The 19,716-nt window shown below is 40.4% G+C and overlaps 1 protein-coding gene across 1 annotated transcript; it reads right to left on the minus strand.

Annotated features, from left to right (window-relative positions):
* Positions 1–569: 569 nt before the first annotated feature.
* Positions 570–8,618, minus strand: clul1 (clusterin-like 1 (retinal)). Its single transcript, XM_060919012.1, has 7 exons — positions 8,516–8,618; positions 8,199–8,347; positions 6,639–6,809; positions 2,066–2,483; positions 1,252–1,374; positions 845–1,059; positions 570–767 (listed from the first exon to the last, which is right to left on the minus strand). The coding sequence occupies exons 1-7, from the start codon at positions 8,616–8,618 to the stop codon at positions 570–572; spliced, it is 1,377 nt and encodes a 458-aa protein (XP_060774995.1).
* Between the last annotated feature and the right edge of the window lie 11,098 nt (positions 8,619–19,716).

Here is a 19,716-nt window from a genome sequence, read left to right on the forward strand (position 1 = left end):
CACTGTGTCAGTCATTGGTTCTGGAAGCCTGAAGTCCAGCACAATTAGATTTCCCTGCTTTAACACATCAAATAATTTGTTGTAATTAATTGACGAGAGGCGATTTCAACAGGGGCGGTACGGTGGTGTAGTGGTTAGCGCTGTCACCTCACAGCAAGAAGGTCCAGGTTCGAGCCTAGCAGCTGGCGAGGGCCTTTCTGTGTGGAGTTTGCATGTTCTCCCCGTGTCCGCGTGGGTTTCCTCCGGGTGCTCCGGTTTCCCCCACAGTCCAAAGACATGCAGGTTAGGTTAACTGGTGACTCTAAATTGACCGTAGGTGTGAATGTGAGTGTGAATGGTTGTCTGTGTCTATGTGTCAGCCCTGTGATGACCTGGTGACTTGTCCAGGGTGTACCCTGCTTCTCGCCCATAGTCAGCTGGGATAGGCTCCAGCTTGCCTGCGACCCTGTAGAACAGGATAAGCGGCTACAGATAATGGATGGATTTCGACAGAGAAATCACCAAACTATGATGGACGTTGGTCTTCCAGGATTGTAATTGTGGAACTCCACATCATCTGCAGCTCTGTCTTACCTGATCTTCTGTTTGTAGAAACCCAAAGCCTCATTGGCTATGTACTGGATGAAAGCAGGGTCTTGTGGCTGCAGGTTGCCTGGAACATTGAGTGTAAGAGGAGGAGCATTCAGGATGTTCACCTCAACCTTAGTGTCAGCTGCTGGAGTATTAATTTCTTCTCCTGGAACATTAACTACCTCCTCATTCTCCACCTGACAATTTCAATCAAGCCATAACATTAATATTTTATCATATGACTCCATCATTTCCAGTATCATTTTCCTCTCACCTCACTGATGCTGAAGATGTTCTCATTTGTGACACCACCATCAGCAAGTTCTGCCACCCAGCCAAACTGGCTGGCCATGTTATTGATCCAGCTGATGGTGTCCACAGTGTGATGCTGCACAATTCCTAGAACCCCTTCGTACTGCTCCTTAGCAACCTCTAGAAGCCCAGATACTTCATTCAGCTCAATATGTAACTCCTTCACACTTGGACACTCTGGCGTATGAGTAACCACACATTTCAGTAATAAAGACAAACCACATGAAACAAATCCCACTACTCAGACTATGACATTATGCATAATGCAGTTCACTTATGCTTTATATTAATGAACATTTACATAAAGTTTGTAGGCCATGTTGTATGTGTTCTCTGATTTTATGTTAACTGATTTGAGGGTACCATTACCAGATAATAGAGGCTCCTGGCAGGCTTGGCACTTGCTCTGGAGCTGCCAGCATTCTGCTGACTGGTTGTGCAGATCTGTACACAACTTCTTATTCTGAATGAATCCAGGGAGCAGCTGCTTCTCTGAAACATTGTGCCACAGGAGGTACAGTATTACAGTCGACCATCATCTACGAGGTGGCAAAAGTTTTTAAAGGTTTGTATGTGCATCATATTTTTTCTGCCTAATATTTATTAATGAACGTGACTGAACTTTGGATGAGGGTTCAAGAACACCTTCAAGCTTTTACGAAAGAATGTAGATGATACAGATGATGTAAAATTAACTCCAATACCCAGAACACCTTGCAGCCTATAAACATGGCCGCTCAAGACGTCAACACTACATCACTATCACTATCATGTTCCTACTCACCTGACATCTGACTGCACTCACCTGGTTCCCATCCCACACACACAACGCGATAAATACAAACTCAGGAACTCAATAAATTGTGAAGTAATGCTCAGTGTATCCTTGCTTGACTTAAGAAGATTTATTCCCTTTTTGATATTCTGGTTTTTGATCATGTTCTGGTTTCTGAGTTTTTGGGGTTTTTTTTTTCAATTTTGATTTGTTTGCTGATTGGCAGATATCCTGCCTGTTTTTTGACCATGAACTTGTCTCACATTTTTGGATTGTCTGCTAGTTTTTTATAAACAACTTTGCCTGCAACCGTCTCTGCTGCCTGACAGTGTACTTTGCCTACTTCCTGTTCTGGGCATTGGAATTTATTCACCAATTGATGTGACAAAGACCTTCAGACACATCTACCTTGTTCCGTCTCTGCTTCCTCTATGGCCCCATGCAAGTCATCAAAGGCCTGCATGAGGACAGATTCAAACTCCTTCACCACACTGCTCGTAAAGTCAACAAAGGACTCCAACACTTCCTTGAGTCCTACTCCTACACCCTGCAGTAAGTCTGAGTCCAGTGCTTTGATCTCCTTATCTTCCTGTGGCTCTGGAGCAAAGGCTTGCTGCAGTGCTTCATCCAGCTTGCTCTGGAATCTGAACACTAGTGCCATGCTGCGGTTTACCAGGATGTCAACTTTGGAGACCACGTCATTAAATGAGTCCTCTATCCTCTTCAAGTTCAGGTTGGGAATCTCTGCACTCTTGTTCACAGTGAGTTCTTCCTGAGTGCTAGGCAAGCCAAAGTTTGTGTTTAACCTCTGGAAGAAGTCTTTCAGCTAAAAAAAAAAAGAAGAATCTTTATTATCACTTATGTTTGTGTAGCAGCTGTTTCATACTCCTACAGTTCATAAAAAGGGAAATTAAATGAAAAATAATTACTCAGACAAATAAAAAGAACAGATACAGACAAAAACATTAAAAAAAAATGTGTCAAACACTAAATATATAGTACGGTTAAAACATAAATTAATAAACCAAGGCAGACTAGTTGAAACATAATGCCCTGCTGGGAAAGTACATGGGATGGGAAGCCTGTAACTGGTGGAGGAGAGAAGGAATATTAAAGTGTATGTAATGCCTTATTGTAATGCTTTAAAATGAATATGTATCATTAGTAATGACCAAAATGAATGAATAAAGCAGGGGGAAAATCCATCCATCCATTATCTGTAGCCGCTTATCCTGTTCTACAGGGTCGCAGGCAAGCTGGAGCCTATCCCAGCTGACTATGGGCGAAAGGCGGGGTACACCCTGGACAAGTCGCCAGGTCATCACAGGGCTGATACATAGATACAGACAACCATTCACACTCACATTCACACCTACGGTCAATTTAGAGTCACCAGTTAACCTAACCTGCATGTCTTTGGACTGTGGGGGAAACCGGAGCACCCGGAGGAAACCCACACAGACATGGGGAGAACATGCAAACTCCACACAAAAAGGCCCTTGTTAGCCACTGGGCTCAAACCCAGGACCTTCTTGCTGTGAGGCGACAGCGCTAACCACTACACCACCGTGCCACTCAGGGGGAAAATAATATTAATTATTTGTTATTTTATTATCAAACACAAAATTATTGATAAATCGCGGCGTCCAGATCCCAGAAAAAGGCAGCCTTGCCCTTGTCCTTAGGGCTAATCTTCATGACGTCATGCGTGGAACCCTGGTTATTTGGGTCACTTTGGTTCATCTGACGCCGTGCTTGTTTACTCGCTGAAATTGGATGTTGTTGTAGGAATCTTACAAAAATAATGATGGGAAAGTGCTGCGTTGTGTTTGGATGTTCAAATCCAAATACAACAGGACATTCGGTTGACGGATTTCCAAGAAATGATGCTAATCTAAAGCGACAGTGGGTGAGGTTTGTGCAAACAAAGCAGGCAGATTTTGTGTCACCTACAATAATACATCCGATTCATCAATTGTTCATCACCACCAGAACGACCACATGGGAATTACTGGAGCAAAAAGAAACCCATTTATTTAATAAATGACATTTGATCTGACATTTGGACAGTTCATTGATTCCCCAATTATCTCTCTCTCACACACAGTGCACCAGACGCAGGATTATGAGCAACATTTACACGCTTGCGACATCCGATCTTATCATATCTGATGCACTTTAACAGGAAGAAAAATACATGCGTGCAATCATCATCATTAATTATTAACTGAAACGTGTTAAATGCTCTCAGATTGCAATACTGCCAGACTCAGTTTGTTTTTAGTTTTGTTCAGGAAAACATGAAAGGTAATCACTGCATTCTGCACATCTCTCTCTATCTATCTATCTCTCCATCTCTCGCGCTACAGAGGAAGACTGTCGTGAACTGAGTGAACTGGCAGTTTCTCATCTTGGGGGCTCGAAAAGATAACCATTTACTCCAGAATATCCTTGATAATCATCTGCCCCGCTTTGAGAGATGGGCACATAGGGGTATTACAGCAATATGCACACTAGTTGAGAGGGGGGAAATGCAGAGTTTTCAGGCTTTAAGGGAGAAATTTTATTTGGAGGCAAACGAACTTTTTCGATATTTTCAGGTGAGGGATTATTATTTAAAGGAAATAAAGTTAGAAGAACCCAAAGAACAGAATATGATTATTAAAATAATGATAAATGCATACGAAGGGAGAAAATGTAGAGTAATCTCAGCCCTATACCAAGCTATACTGTAGGTGCCAGTGGGGGTAATTCAACTGTCTATATTAAAGAAAAATGGGAAAAAGAGCTTGGAATAGAAATAACAGAAGATGACTGGTATAAAGTGTGCAAGGTTCAACATTCAGCCACTAGCTCCAGGGTATGGCGAGAATTTGGGTGGAAGAACATTATAAGGTTTTTCATAACACCAAAGATTAAGGGGAGATACACACCAGATCAGAAATCATGTTGGAGGTTGTGTGGTCAAGTGGAGGCAGACCATACACATGTGTTTTGGAAATGTCAAAAGATGGAGGGATACTGGGAGGGAGTCTGGAGTGTGCTGAGGGAGATTCTGGGATATGAGATACCTAAGACTTGTTTGGTATTATATCTGGGGACCATCCCACAAGAGGGGGTACAAGGAGAAGATAAATACCTGGTGTAAGTATTATTGGTGGCTAGCAGGAAGGCAATTACAAGGGTCTGGTATAAGGTAGACCCCCCCAACTAGAGATCAGTGGCTGAGCATTGTGGAGGAGATTTATGATATGGAGAGGTTCACACATATCTTGAGAATGAGGGAGGAACAGTTTGAAAGGAAATTGGAGAAATGGAATTATTACAGAAGGGGTAAGGATGATACCACTAGAAATTATAGTCATGACAACTGAACAAGACAGAATTGTTGCATTGTGACTGAATGAGAGGACCTATAAGCTGTTAATGGAGGGTTTTTTTTCCCTTTGTTATTTGTTTTTTGTGTATTATTGTATTTGATTGAAAAAATCCAATAAAAAATTAAAGTTTAAAAAAAAAGATAATCATCTGCCCCTTCATCTGACATATAAGAATCCCAGTCACTATCAGAATTCTCTCCAAAACGTGATTCCATATTGAGACTGGTCTAACCACTGCTGCGCACATGAACGAAACTGATACCTGGATTGTTACACATGTGGTGTCACGCACCCCTTTGGGATCTTCCGGTTCAGTCTCAGCGGATTCTGTGAAAATCGGCTGATTTTATTGATTTTCCATCAATTTATGGAATCTTTTGGATCAGCTATGGTTCGAAAACACATGGTCAATCAACATAATGATTGTTGCTTTGTACAAGGAAAAAAAGTGTGGTTTAAGGGCATTACATACACTTTAACTATGTAATGTGAATCCAGAAAAGTTGACTAGCAACAAAAGTGCACCAGATAAATGAGTATAAATAAGGAATAAAATGAGACAAGGCATACTAGTATAGGAAAAATAATCAGTGCCAGGGTGCTGTGGTGCAGCAACTTTGGTTACCACCCTGAAGTTGATTTTCTTAGAACAGCACATCCTGAAGTGTTTTATTCCCTTTATACCTTAGCAGTTTATCAATGATTGTGATGTTTATTTATTAAGGAATGATACACTGTGCATTTTTATGTTTACACTTACATTTAATAATGTGGAAATTCTGGCAAAACAAGTTAGTTCCTGTACATTATAGTAACTATAAAGAGTTTCCCCCCCTCACCAGCCTCCTACTCCTCCTCCTCTCTCTCTCTCTCTCTCTCTCTCTCAGTTAATAAGACAAAAATGTATGATTCCTGGCTGGCTAAAGTGTTTGCAAGCTGTGATTTCAGCCAACGTGTGAATTACTAAGTACTCAGTAAGTTATCCAAACCTTTGCACATGCCACAATTATGATTTTATTTTCTTAAGTCCATCAAATATAAAGTTCATTACCATATGCAGATTTTTATAAAATAGCTTGCTGCAGAGATTGTGTTCACTTCTTTTCACTTCAGAAATCAATAAAAATATTGATGGTTTAGGTGCCCAAACTTTTGCATACGATTGTAATATAAACCTGTGATTTGCCTTGCAGCCAGTACTTCTGTCAGAGCTTCCATTATAGAAAACTAATCAACACCTTCTGAACACTCAGAATGAGAATGTAACAATGCCTACAATACAAGTAGGAGTGTCACAGTGGTGCAGTGGCTTCCTCCCCCAGTCCAAAGTTATGTGGATTTGGTCAATTGGCTACTGTAACTTGCCCATAGGTGTGAATATGAATATGAATGGTTGTCTCTGTATTAGCCCTGCGATAGTTTGGTGACCTGTCCAGGATGTACCCTACTTCTTGCCTGAAGTCAGCTGGGATTGGATCCAGCTTCCCCATGACCCTGACAGATACGTAGTATAGATAATGGATGGTACAAATAAATGGTGTGATCAGTATGTTGTGTCAGCCATGTTATCATCTCTGAATACAGCCCGGTCTTCATCTCACCTTATTGGAGAATGTAGCAAAGCCGTGACGGCAGGTGTTGTTGTAGAAGCTTTTGCAGGCATCTTGCAGGCAGGGCAAACACTCATCCCACAAAGACTTCAAAGTCTCTTTACACTGGTCCTCAGCCTCGTCCAACTTCTTTACTACATGCTGAGCCAGCTCTACCACCTCCTGTTGACAGTTAGAGGGCCGTTATATTAAATGATTAAATCATTATGCTTTATATTAAATTCCATACAGATACCATCACTATACTGATCAAAGCTGAAAATATTTCCCATCTGATATTCCTTTTGTATATAGTCTATAACAGTGTTTCTCAAAATGTTTCAGACCAAGGACCACTTTATCCATTAAAAAAAAATAAAAATAAAAAATTGCGGACCACCTAACTCCTTAAATATCCCAAACAAAAAACAACGAGCCTCCTTCAGCAGTATATTACAAATTACACACTAATGAAATAACAGTTTTATAAATACTATTGCCAACTCACTCACTGTTGTCCTTCTATTAATGGGAAGAATGGTGCTGCTTAGTAGTGGTTAGTGCTGTCGCCTCACAGCAAGAAGGTCCTGGGTTCGAGCCCCGGGGCCGGCGAGGGCCTTTCTGTGTGGAGTTTGCATGTTCTCCCCGTGTCCGCGTGGGTTTCCTCCGGGTGCTCCGGTTTCCCCCATAGTCCAAAGACATGCAGGTTAGGTTAACTGGTGACTCTAAATTGAGCGTAGGTGTGAATGTGAGTGTGAATGGTTGTCTGTGTCTATGTGTCAGCCCTGTGATGACCTGGCGACTTGTCCAGGGTGTACCCCGCCTTTCACCTGTAGTCAGCTGGGATAGGCTCCAGCTTGCCTGCGACCCTGTAGAACAGGATAAAGCGCCTAGAGATAATGAGATGAGATGGTGCTGCTTATTCTGATACATCAGCGAAGCAATGTCTGGCTCCAAACTGGACAGTTTTAATCTCATATTGGGGGCCACATTGATCTGGCTGCACTGATTTATTTTCTCAAACAAAGAATTATCATGTCTTTGCACTTTGTCCTCGCTCGTGTCGGATGTTTCTTGTGCTTTTCTTTTGACTGACCCGGTCTTCAGGCACCGATCCGTTATCTTTTTGACAGTTTGATACTAAGTCTAACTTGGTTACTCGTAGTTTCTCCGCATTCCACATTCCCTTCACATTCAGAGGTGACGTTGATATGAAAGCGTAACCTAAACTGCCGTAGCTATAGGCAGTGTCGCAAAACTGTTGGCTTGCTTCATGTCAGACAACATGAATATAGAATTCAATATAGAAAACAACTCATCTGTGCTACTCATAACTTCGCTTTTAGAGTCACATAGGCGATTTGAGAAACACTGATAAAATGTGATATTTTACTACATCAGCTCGCAGACCACCAGGGGTCACTCGCAGACCACCAGTGGTTTGCAGACTACACTTTGAGAAACACTGGTCTGTAGGTACAAGTGAACACCAATTTCTGTGTTTATTCAACACCTTAAAAGCTAATTTAACATGTCAGATTCATACAATGCACATATCATGTATATCATGACCTTCTTCTTTTCTCCGCTGTTTTGAAGCAACCTGATCAGTTGCTTGTGTTTCTCCTCATTGCTGGCCATAATTTCTTTCATCTCCTTGATGCCATAGAGAGCTCTCTGCACCTCCCCATCCACTAGCTTCTCCCCTTCCAGAGAGAGTCCTGAAACAATCAGGACATGCAACCATCAGCAGTATGGTACCGTGTGTGCCAGTTGAATAAGCAAGTTGAAAGCAGCTACTAAACAAACTTTGCAACACATCAAATGTATCATTGTGACTAAAAGCACTGCGTTAACCTCATGCAGAGAGATTAAAATGTCAGACTTACGTTTGAGAGTTTCCGTTGATACAGCTGGTGGAGCACGACGTGGAGCTGAGTGGAAAACCTTCAGAGAGGCCAGTAAAGCCAGAGAAAACAGCAGCACCCTCATCTTCTCCTTGCAGTCACTACACTTGTACAGCCTAGTTAAGAAATCAGCATTTACTCATAAGCAGTTTGATTCCACTGCCATAACATGTTGGGAAAATAAATTATACATTTCACACCCTCAAGTGTTCTTTGGTTTGCTTCTCTGGGAGAACCACAAAAGTTACCTTATACACATAACCCTAAAACAGAGGATATCTTTTTCTGATAAAGATCAAAGATCCAATGAAATTCAAGTAAATAATCTTGAATATACGTACATTATATTGCCAAAAGTATTTGCTCACCTGCCTTGACTCACATATGACATCCCATTCCTAATCCATAGGGTTCAATATGACGTCGGTCCACCCTTTGCAGCTAGAACAGCTTCGACTCTTCTGGGAAGGCTGTCCACAAGGTTTAGGAGTGTGTTTATGGGAATTTTTGACCATTCTTCCAGAAGCGCATTTGTGAGGTCACACACTGATGTTGGACGAGAAGGCCTGGCTCTCAGTCTCCGCTCTAATTCATCCCAAAGGTGTTCTATCGGGTTGAGGTCAGGACTCTGTGCAGGCCAGTCAAGTTCATCCACACCAGACTCTGTCATCCATGTCTTTATGGCCCTTGCTTTGTGCACTGGTGCACAGTCATGTTGGAAGAGGAAGGGGCAGCTCCAAACTGTAAAAACAGTCTACATGCCTAGGTGCTTGATTTTATACACCTGTGGCCATGGAAGTGATTGGAACACCTGATTCCGATAATTTGGATGGGTGAGCAAATATTTTTGGCAATATAGTGTATATGTTCAAGATTTATATAATTCTCATCATGAGATTACAGTGAAATAAATACAGTACAAAATCATTATTTCTAGACTCCCACTTCAACCTTGAAATGTTCTATTGACAATAGGGGTTGGATGGGTATTAATTTTTACTAGTTAACCAATAATTAAAAAAAAAAAAGTAGTTAACTAGTCATCTTTTCCATAGTGAAAGCAAAAAACAAACAAACAAAACAAAAACTGTTTCAGGACATTGCTGTTTTTAGCCTGTTTTATTTGTGCAGTAAAGAATGTGTCAAACTTCAATTTCATAGCCATACACAAGCTACAAATTGAGGTTTACATTAACATTAGGTCAGTTTAATTTAGCAGATGATAAAATTTAGGAAAAGTCAAAACTTACATTATTAAACCCATGCTTGATGGAAATAGCATGACTTAATTCATGTGACATCATCTACGGGGGTATGATCAGTATCAAACAGGAAAAAAAACTTGAGGTAGCAAAAAACTTGGTCATTAAAAGGATATATGTTTTGGCTATAGTCTTGACTTATATCCATCCATCCATCCATCCATCCATCCATCCATCCATCCATCCATTATCTATACCACTTATCCATTAGGGTTATGGGAGAAGCTGGAGTCAATCCCAGCTGACTTCAGGTGAGAGGTGGGGTACACCCTGGACAGGTACCCAATCTGTCACAGGGTTAACACAGAGACCAACAACCATTCACACTCATACTCACACCTATGCGCAGTTTAGAGTAGCCAGTTGACCTATCTTTGGACTGTGGGAGAAAACCAGAGCACTTGGATGAAACCCACACAGGTACTGGGAGAACATGCAAACTCCACACAGAAAGGCCCCAGTCAGCTGTGAGGTTTGAACCCAGAACCTTCTTGCTGTGAGGGGACAGTGCTAACTACTGCATAATATTAGCTTAAATCATGTACAAATTTTCAAGATGTCCCAATTTACCATCTGCCAAAAGAACAAAATGGCAAGTAAACATGTCTAGAAATGAGCTTTATCTTAACCTTATAATTGTTTTGTAGTATTCTCAAAAGGAGAAATATTGAACAGTAAATTATCATACGATTACAGCCTCAGAAGCACTTTGCTTGCCCAGCTGAAGAGAACTTTTGATCAGAAACATCCTGGCTTCTCGAGAAATGTCCTGTCCTGCGCTTTCTATTTATTTATTCTTACCTACATTTACAGCTACTACTCAGGTGCACATATACAGTATATGGGTGCCATAAACTAAAAATCCATAGCGCAATCAGAAATTTAAAAAATAAAGTAGAAAAATGCCATGGGTCTCTGACAAGCTTGAAAAAAAATTGGAAGCCATGCAGAATAACAACTCTATAGTGACCACTAAGGGGAGCTGGAACTCAGGCAGAAGAACTGGAGAAGGAGTGCAGGCATTTAGTAAACAGCACTGTAATCTTCATACTACAACCTCCACTACAAATCGTCAGTGATTGATTCAGATTACTCCAGCATTACTGAAAATGAGCTGAAATGAATACATACCAAAAATGAAAGGCCAAGCCATTAATGATAACTTGATCTTAAACATCACAAAAGTGGTCATATTAAACACATCTTTCTTTTTTTTTTTTTAAATCTAAAAATTTTCCACATGTCGGTCATTATTTTCCTGCAAAACACTGGCTTCAAAATTACCCCGACAATTAATATCTGGTGAAACCTCCAGTCTTGAGAATAACAGCAGTCTGCACATTCCTGCAACGTCTAACAAGGTTGGAAACACTTGTAGAGGAATCCTGCCAGAGGCAACAGGGTTTGGGGCTGAAATATCTTGGTACTCAGCGGAAATCATAATAACATCAATCTTCACAAGCGCTCCAGGAACAGCTGCAAAACAGCCTCAAAGCATCAATAATCCATCACTATATTTTACTGTTGATATGTGAGTTTTACCTTGCTTCCAGTCACTGTTTTCCTCTCCTAATGGTGTTCATGGCCAAAAAGTTTGATTTTGATTTATTTTTAATCGTATTTTATTTATTATTTATTTATTTTTTGGTACTTGACACCAACACATGATTCCAGACACATGTATTTCCAATAATTCTTGGTGAAGATTCAGCATTTTGTCAGCTGCCCACAGGAAGGACTTTTTCTTGGAACCTTTCAAAACAGCTCCAGCATGGAGGTGAAATATTTTACAAGTAATGGTAGTTTAACTAAAGTGGTTTAGTGAAAAGTTGTTGGTGGACCCACTTTTTCTTCTTCTCCTTCTTCTTCTTGTTAATAGTAGTGGTATATGAATTATTACAGTGGTGCTTGAAAGTTTGTGAACCCTTTAGAATTTTCTATATTTCTGCATAAATATGACCTAAAACATCATTGGATTTTCACACAAGTCCTAAAAGTAGATACAGAGAACCAAGTTAAACAAATGAGACAAAAATGGTCTTGGTCATTTATTTATTGAGGAAAACAAGCCAATATTACATATCTGTGAGTGGCAAAAGTATGTGAACCTCTAGGATTAGCAGTTAATTTGAAGGTGAAATTAGAATCAGGTGTTTTCAATCAATGGGATGACAATCAGGTGTGAGTGGGCACACTGTTTTATTTAAAGAACAGGGATCTATCAAAGTCTGATCTTCACAACACGTTTGTGGAAGTGTATCATGGCACGAACAAAAGAGATTTCTGAGGACCTCAGAAAAAGCGTTGTTGATGCTTATCAGGCTGGAAAACGTTACAAACCCATCTCTAAAGAATTTGGACTCCACCAATCCACAGTCAGCCAGATTGTGTACAAATGGAGGAAATTCAAGACCATTGTTACCCTCCCCAGGAGTGGTCGACCAACAAAGATCACTCCAAGAGCAAGGCGTGTAATAGTCAGCGAGGTCACAAAGGACCCCAGGGTAACTTCTAAGCAACTGAAGGCCTCTCTCACATTGGCTAATGTTAATGTTCATGAGTCCACCATCAGGAGAACACTGAACAACAATGGTGTGCATGGCAGGGTTGCAAGGAGAAAGCCACTGCTCTCCAAAAAGAACATTGCTGCTTGTCTGCAGTTTGCTAAAGATCACGTGGACAAGCCAGAAGGCTATTGGAAAAATGTTTTGTGGACGGATGAGACCAAAATAGAACTTTCTGGTTTAAATGAGAAGCGTTATGTTTGGAGAAAGGAAAACACTGCATTGCAGCATAAGAACCTTATCCCATCTGTGAAACATGGTGGTGGTAGTATCATGGTTTGGACCTGTTTTGCTGCATCTGGGCCAGGACGGCTTGCCATCATTGATGGGACAATAAATTCTGAATTATACCAGTGAATTCTAAAGGAAAATGTCAGGACATCTGTCCATGAACTGAATCTCAAGAGAAGGTGGGTCATGCAGCAGGACAATGACCCTAAGCACACAAGTCATTCTACCAAAGAATGGTTAAAGAAGAATAAAGCTAATGTTTTGGAATGGCCAAGTCAAAGTCCTGACCTTAATCCAATCGAAATGTTGTGGAAGGACCTGAAGCGAGCAGTTCATGTGAGGAAACCCACCAACAACCCAGAGTTGAAGCTGTTCTGTACGGAGGAATGGTCTAAAATTCCTCCAAGCCAGTGTGGAGGACTGATCAACAGTTACTGGAAATGTTTAGTTGCACTTATTGCTACACAAGGGGGTCACACCAGACACTGAAAGCAAAGGTTCACATACTTTTGCCATTCACAGATATGTAATACTGTATCATTTTCCTCAATAAATAAATGACCAAGTGTAATATTTTTGTCTCATTTGTTTAACTGGGTTCTCTTTATCTACTTTTAGGACTTGTGTGAAAGTCTGATGATGTTTTAGGTCATATTTATGCAGAAATATAGAAAATTCTAAAGGGTTCACAAACTTTCAGGCACCACTGTATATTATTATAATCCACTCATTCAAATATTGTCATTAATTTCATATGTACAAATATAGTTTGTGGTGGCACAGTGGTGTAGTGGTTAGCACTGTCGCCTCACAGCAAGAAGGTTCTGGGTTTGAGACCAGTGGCCGGCGAGGGCCTTTCTGTGTGGAGTTTGCATGTTCTCCCCGTGTCTGCGTGGGTTTCCTCTGGGTGCTCTGGTTTCCCCCACAGTCCAAAGACATGCAGGTTAGGCTAATTGGTGACTCTAAATTGACCGTAGGTGTGAATGTGAGTGTGAGTGGTTGTTTGTCTCTCTGTGTCAGCCCTGCGATGACCTGGCGACTTGTCCAGGGTGTACCCCACCTCTCGCCCATAGTCAGCTGGGAAAGGCTCCAGCTTGCCTGCGACCCTGTAGAACAGGATAAAGCGGCTACAGATAATGGATGGATGGATAGAATGCTGATGAGGTCTTGTGATCATGACCTCCACTTAAATCTAAATCTGTTCACAAAACTCCATCTGAGAGGCATGTCATGTGTAACATTTAAATCTGTGTTTATGAAGGACTACCTGGCTTACTTTAGAAGAGCAGCACTTCTTGTCAAAGCGTAAAGACAAAATCTCTCCTCTAGCACAAGTGAGAAGAATTAGTTGCAGTTGGAACTATTGTCCGAGTCAAGCTGTTCAAGAAAATGAATCAACACCTTCTGACCAATCATAATCAACTATTCAACAGGTGCTACTGTACAGTATAGCTGTGTGTTGTCTAAACTAGTTTATGAAAAGTCTTGATATTTGCCTAACTACAATCACACACTAATATTGTAAATGAATCATTACTGGTGTCAGATAAGTCGATATGCTGGCAAAGTCTCATTAATACTCCAGAACCTCCATTTCATAATTGGCTTACACAAGAGAATGTGCATTAGTTCATCAGAGGATATTCTATTCTAACTATAGTATCAGTGCTTAAGCAATTAATTAGTGAATTAGTCTCTAAGCTGTACACAAAATTAGTAGGAGACATACGTCAAACATGCTCAAAATGTCAACTTCATATAACTACTACTTTCTCACTGTTGTATTTTATTATACAGGATGTTTTTTAAAAAATTGATATCATTTCACAGTCAAATAACTTTGCCAATTCTTGTTCAATTGACCTCAAATTTTAACAGCATGTGTGGAAACAGGTCAAAATTTCATGTTTAATGCTTTTTGTTTTTATCTTTTTAGGTATAGAAATGCCATTCACTGGAAAAGAAAAGGCGTTGTGTGTGTTAGAGTACGCTCGAACACAGTCGAACAAGACTGTACAGCGTGCATTATGAGAGAATTCTCTAAAAAGGCACCAACTGCAATGCAGATAGACATAGCACAAAAAGTTCAAAGAGGAATGCTGTCTGTGCAGCAGGGCTTAAGGATCTGGATGACCACCAGCATCAGAAGAGACGGTCGAGTGGGTTCGCAAATATTGAAAATTTGTGAAATCATTCATGGAATCCACATACCTTTGAATTTATCATTCAGATTTTGAAGAATAAATCTTATATTGCTCAACATGAAGCCTGTTCAGTTTCATTTGCCTAGACTATGTAGTTTCTGGCTCTAAGTTGACCGTAGGTGTGAATGTGAGTGTGAATGGTTGTCTGTGTCTATGTGTCAGCCCTGTGATGACCTGGCGACTTGTCCAGGGTGTACCCCGCCTTTCGCCCGTAGTCAGCTGGGATAGGCTCCAGCTTGCCTGCGACCCTGTAGAAGGATAAAGCGGCTACAGATAATGGATGGATGGATGGATGGATGTAGTTTCTGGGATATTCTCACCTCAAATAATATCAAATTATTTGAAACACCCTGTAAAATAGTTTAATCACTCATACTCCAATACTCAGCATCAAATCCTCCCTATCTAATCTAATGCATTAATATTTATATTCATCAGAGATCAATATGGATCCAAAGCTTTCATGGTAAAATATACTCATAAATATTCAGCAAATAGCATGTATTGTAATAACAATATCACAAAATTAGAAGCTATTTGAAGTAATTCAGATCAGACCCAGGATCGATACAAGTACAGAACATATCATACAGGCAAATTATCTATGGAATTAGACAGTGAGCTTAGAAAACAACAACAACTAGTAAATAGTGGTTACAGTAATATAATCACTAATACTCACCAGAAAAGTGTCTTACCTTGATGTGAAACTGTGTTTGAAGCAGGGTGAACATGATGTTTATCTTTACCTGAACTCTTCTATTTATACTGTGATGAGCCAGAGGTTATCCAATTAAAGAATTTAATGCCTGCTAATCCAGGAGTCAACACAACTCAAGCCTTCTTTCCTCATCCTTGTTTACAACATATACAGAATCATGTACCGATACTATACTGATCACCGATGACACAAGCCAGTCAAATCAAGTAATTCTGGAAAACCTGAGATTTTACCTCTGACCGGTAAATAATATAGAAATATTATATAGTTCATGAAAGAAAATACAATCATAGCCATATGTTGCGTAGTCTCAGCTATAGTCTCTTAGGGTAGAAAACGCAGATAAATATGGATAAAAAGAAATTATTGTTAAATTTATCACAATAAATAAATGACCAAGTATAATATTTTCGTCTCATTTGTTGAATTGGGTTCTCTTTAACTACTTTTAGACCTTGTGTGAAAATCTGATGATGTTTTTTGAAGATAAGGTGAAGATAAAATAATATTATAAAGCATTTATTAGTGTTATTATTAGATCTATTTTAAAATTGTAATTGTTTAAAGGTTTGGTACCTAGAAAGTGTTGGTTATAGAATTTTATAAGCATCATCATTTTAACAAATAAGTGTAAACAACTTAGAAAGTTGAAGTGACCAAATGTCTGGTCTGAATATTTATGCATTCCTCTTGTAGTCATCATTTGTGAAAGCACAAGTTTTTAAAAGTGCCCTCTTCACATGACTGGCTCTGACCCTGGAAATTAGTTCTCTTTGATCAGTAATCAAAAACAGCACAAAAATGCTGGATGTTCACAGCTTCTCTCAGCACTAAGCCACCTGTTTCCCATAACCACCAGGTGCACAGTTAGAAACTATAGCTAATCTATTTCCATGCACAGTTGTGTTGGTCTTCATCTATCCTTTCATAGATGTCAGTTTCTGAACAGTATTGCCAGCTTTTCTTGGGAAAGTGGCGTACTCAAAATGCCACTGAAGTCACCAAATCACAGACGCTAATGTCATAGTTAATAACACATAGCATAACTTAATTTGTATACTCATTGAATGGTCATGAATATGAAATCACTTGCATATGAAAAAATTTTATATGAACAAGGAAGGTGATCAGTGATTGTTCATTGGGAAACAATGGTGAGCAGTGATTGGTTGTTGTGAAACGATGGTGAGTCATTGCTCATTTGGAGCAATAGTGTTCAGTGATTGATCATTTGGAACAACAGAGAGCAGTGATTGATTGTTGGGAAAGAATGGTGATCAATGATTGATCATTGGGAAACAATGGTGATAGTGATTGTTCATTGGGAAACAATGGTGATCAGTGATTGGTCAATGGGAATGATGATGATCAGTGATTGGTTACGGGGGAAAGTGGTGATCAGTTGAGAACAAAGGCTCATGTAAGCGCAATACAGTCACTCATAACAGACTAATGGTCAGCCGAGTGAACCTACTCTCTCAGTTTGCATAACCAGCAGCTGTGATGTGAGATGAAAAGCCATATCAAGTGCAGGACAGGAACTGATGGCCCCACAAAATGCTTCTATATTTGTCATTAGGTTATTAACCCCGCCGACAGTAGTCGGAGGGGTTATTATTTTCACCTGCGTCAGTCTGTGTGTGTGTGTATCTGTCTGTCTGTCTGTCTGTCTGTCTGTCTGTGTGTCTGCAAGATATCTCAAGAACCAATGGATCGATTTGGACCAAATTTTGTACATGTGTTGCCAATCACCCAGGAAGGAAACCATTAAATTTTGGAGGTCAAAGGTCAAAGGTCAAGGTCATGGCAGAACTTCGAAATTTTCACCCAATGTATTTTAATAGGGAAAAGGCGGGGTTTGCACTCGTTAGAGTGTCCCTGTCTAGTTTTTATTATTTTTTTCATTTTATTTATTTACTTTTTTTTTAACTGGCAAAACACTTTTGGCTAGATTTCTGTGGCTGGTTGATTATTCTGAACCTAACATCGACACTGAGAAGTTGGTGTTATAATGACTCTATGATGTTTTCAAGTCCCATGGCGGTAACATTCTAGAAGTGCAAAGATTACTGTCAGCTAGTGACTACAGAGTGAGTAAGAGGTGCAGTGGAACACAAGCTCATGAAAGATCCCAAACAATTTCAAAGGAAGGAGCCAAGTGGTTTGTGTACACCTCTACTTCCCCTCTTATAGCTAGTTGAAAAAAGCTACACTTATCCATACAGCATTGTATTTAAACTGTGCAAGAGCAGTGCAGCAGCAGTGCATCTGGTTTTAAATTAACTTTACTGTACCCACATTTAACTGCCATATGTGGTGACTAGATTATTAATGATTTATGGTGCCTAGCTGAACATGATTTGCTCATAGTTGCTCAAGCATAAATAGGCTGTGTGAATAAGAACTCACTTTGATTTCTATAGACCCCTTTCACATGACGTCACCACGCCGCGAGATTTTGTTAGGCGCCATATTGGAAGACCAAGTACATGCACTCACAATATAAAACAAAGTACGAGCGAGAGTAAAGTGACACGATGGATGATAATTCTGGTTATGTGAGTACATTACCAGCTGCAGAAAGGGCACGGTATGTGGAGAAACTGGCTGTGATTGCTGGGTTCGACCCATATGATAAGACTCGTGGCAAGGGAGAATGGAAACATAAGGAGGACCGGACACCAATTCTGCCATCTGTTTGCTACCCAGACATTGTAAACTATTTGTTGTTTACACCCAGTGCCTACACTCAGTGTTCGAACTATGCCGATATTTTCGGGGGGTCCCTTTTTTTCCCTTGGGGGGGGGGGGGGCTTGCGCTTGTCTCAGAGCGCGGCTCTCCAAACACATGAGAAGCCTATCTTACGCACATATCACGCGGACTCCACACCTCCACACACGCATCGCGTCTGAAGTCATAACTCATCAGGGGAAATCGTGTCCGCATTGGCATGTTCAAAAAACAACCTCGCGTCAACAATGATACCACACGCAAGAAAAAAAAAAAAAACAGTCAGGCTACTCAACAACCAACCTGGCAGCAGCGAGCAAGCCCCAAACCATCCTAAATTATTATTATTATTAAATTGTAGAAGTCTGGGAGGCTTGCTCCTCATATAGTTATCAACTTGGGGCCAATTTAGCATGTTTTAAATCTGAATTTCTTGCATTTGCTTATCTCAAAGTGTCCGCAGATCATGCACAGACTTATCCATTATGTCCATTATGTCCACAGTTTTTTGCCAAGTCTCACATAGGTTTCTTTCAAGTCTACTGTTGGGCCAATAAATCATAAATAAAACAGCTCAGATTTGTTTGTTTAAGTCGTTTGCCACTCCACTTTATTCTCGTGGGTAGACCCCAAAGCCGTTTGTTTTCAGGATAATGGCTGGCTGATGAAATTATTGGCTGGCTAGCTGACTCAGCCAAAACCTTAATGGCTGCTGCAGCCACCAAAATGTTTATGGCTACAAATGGCTGATACTGGACGTCACTGTGTGGCATATATCCGGGCGAACGGATCAAACAAATGGGGGGAATAAATAGCAAATTACCACAGGTCCCCTGGTCTCTTACTTCATTGTAAATATAAATCTAGCAAGATTGTAGTTCAATGCTAATAATAAGCTCATCTGGATTGTTCGAGGAAGGCATCTAGCTATCTACTCTCACTAGCAATGACCAGTGAAGGACTGGCAGCTATCTTACTATGATGAAAGTAGAATGGTGGAGTACTTTTTTTTTATCAATCTCGAAGTATGTGAAACAAACAAACAAACAAACAAACAAAAAATACCTTTACACTTTCCCTCAGCAGCGGCAAAGAATGCAGCCATCTCGTCGATATCGGAGTCGATTGATGCTCTGGGTGGGTTCCCGGGTTCCCCAGTGTATCGTGGTAACGGTGTGAGGGGCGGGAACCCAGACAGGTAGTCACAACGGCAAGCTTGTGGTGGCTCTCTGTGCTGTGATATCAGTTCTAAATCTCTACAGTGTATGCCTATACGTCTCTATTGTGTTACTACTAGTGTGTACAGTTGATCATGTTTGTGTCACTTTTCTTGTAGCTCATGATGTGGATAAACCCATTATTTGATGTACACAATTCTTAGTGGCTCAGCCAAATTTTATTAGATAGCGGCTCAAATTGGCTTACAAAATTATTGGCTGGCGGCGGCTCAAATTCTAAATGGCGGTTTTA

This window comes from Neoarius graeffei, chromosome 1 (assembly GCF_027579695.1).
Source record: "Neoarius graeffei isolate fNeoGra1 chromosome 1, fNeoGra1.pri, whole genome shotgun sequence".
NCBI classification, from domain to species: domain Eukaryota; kingdom Metazoa; phylum Chordata; class Actinopteri; order Siluriformes; family Ariidae; genus Neoarius; species Neoarius graeffei.

What these genes read in the sequence shown, in the direction of transcription:
- clul1 (XM_060919012.1), bottom strand. Translation starts at nt 8,618, where the DNA reads ATGAGGGTGCTGCTGTTTTCTCTGGCTTTACTGGCCTCTCTGAAGGTT. An exon ending in TTGCTACATTCTCCAATAAG is followed by an intron (nt 2,484 to 6,638) that starts GTGAGATGAAGA and finishes TTTTTTTTTTAG; the next exon opens with CTGAAAGACTTCTTCCAGAG. An exon ending in CCAGGAGCCTCTATTATCTG is followed by an intron (nt 1,060 to 1,251) that starts GTAATGGTACCC and finishes CTCATACGCCAG; the next exon opens with AGTGTCCAAGTGTGAAGGAG.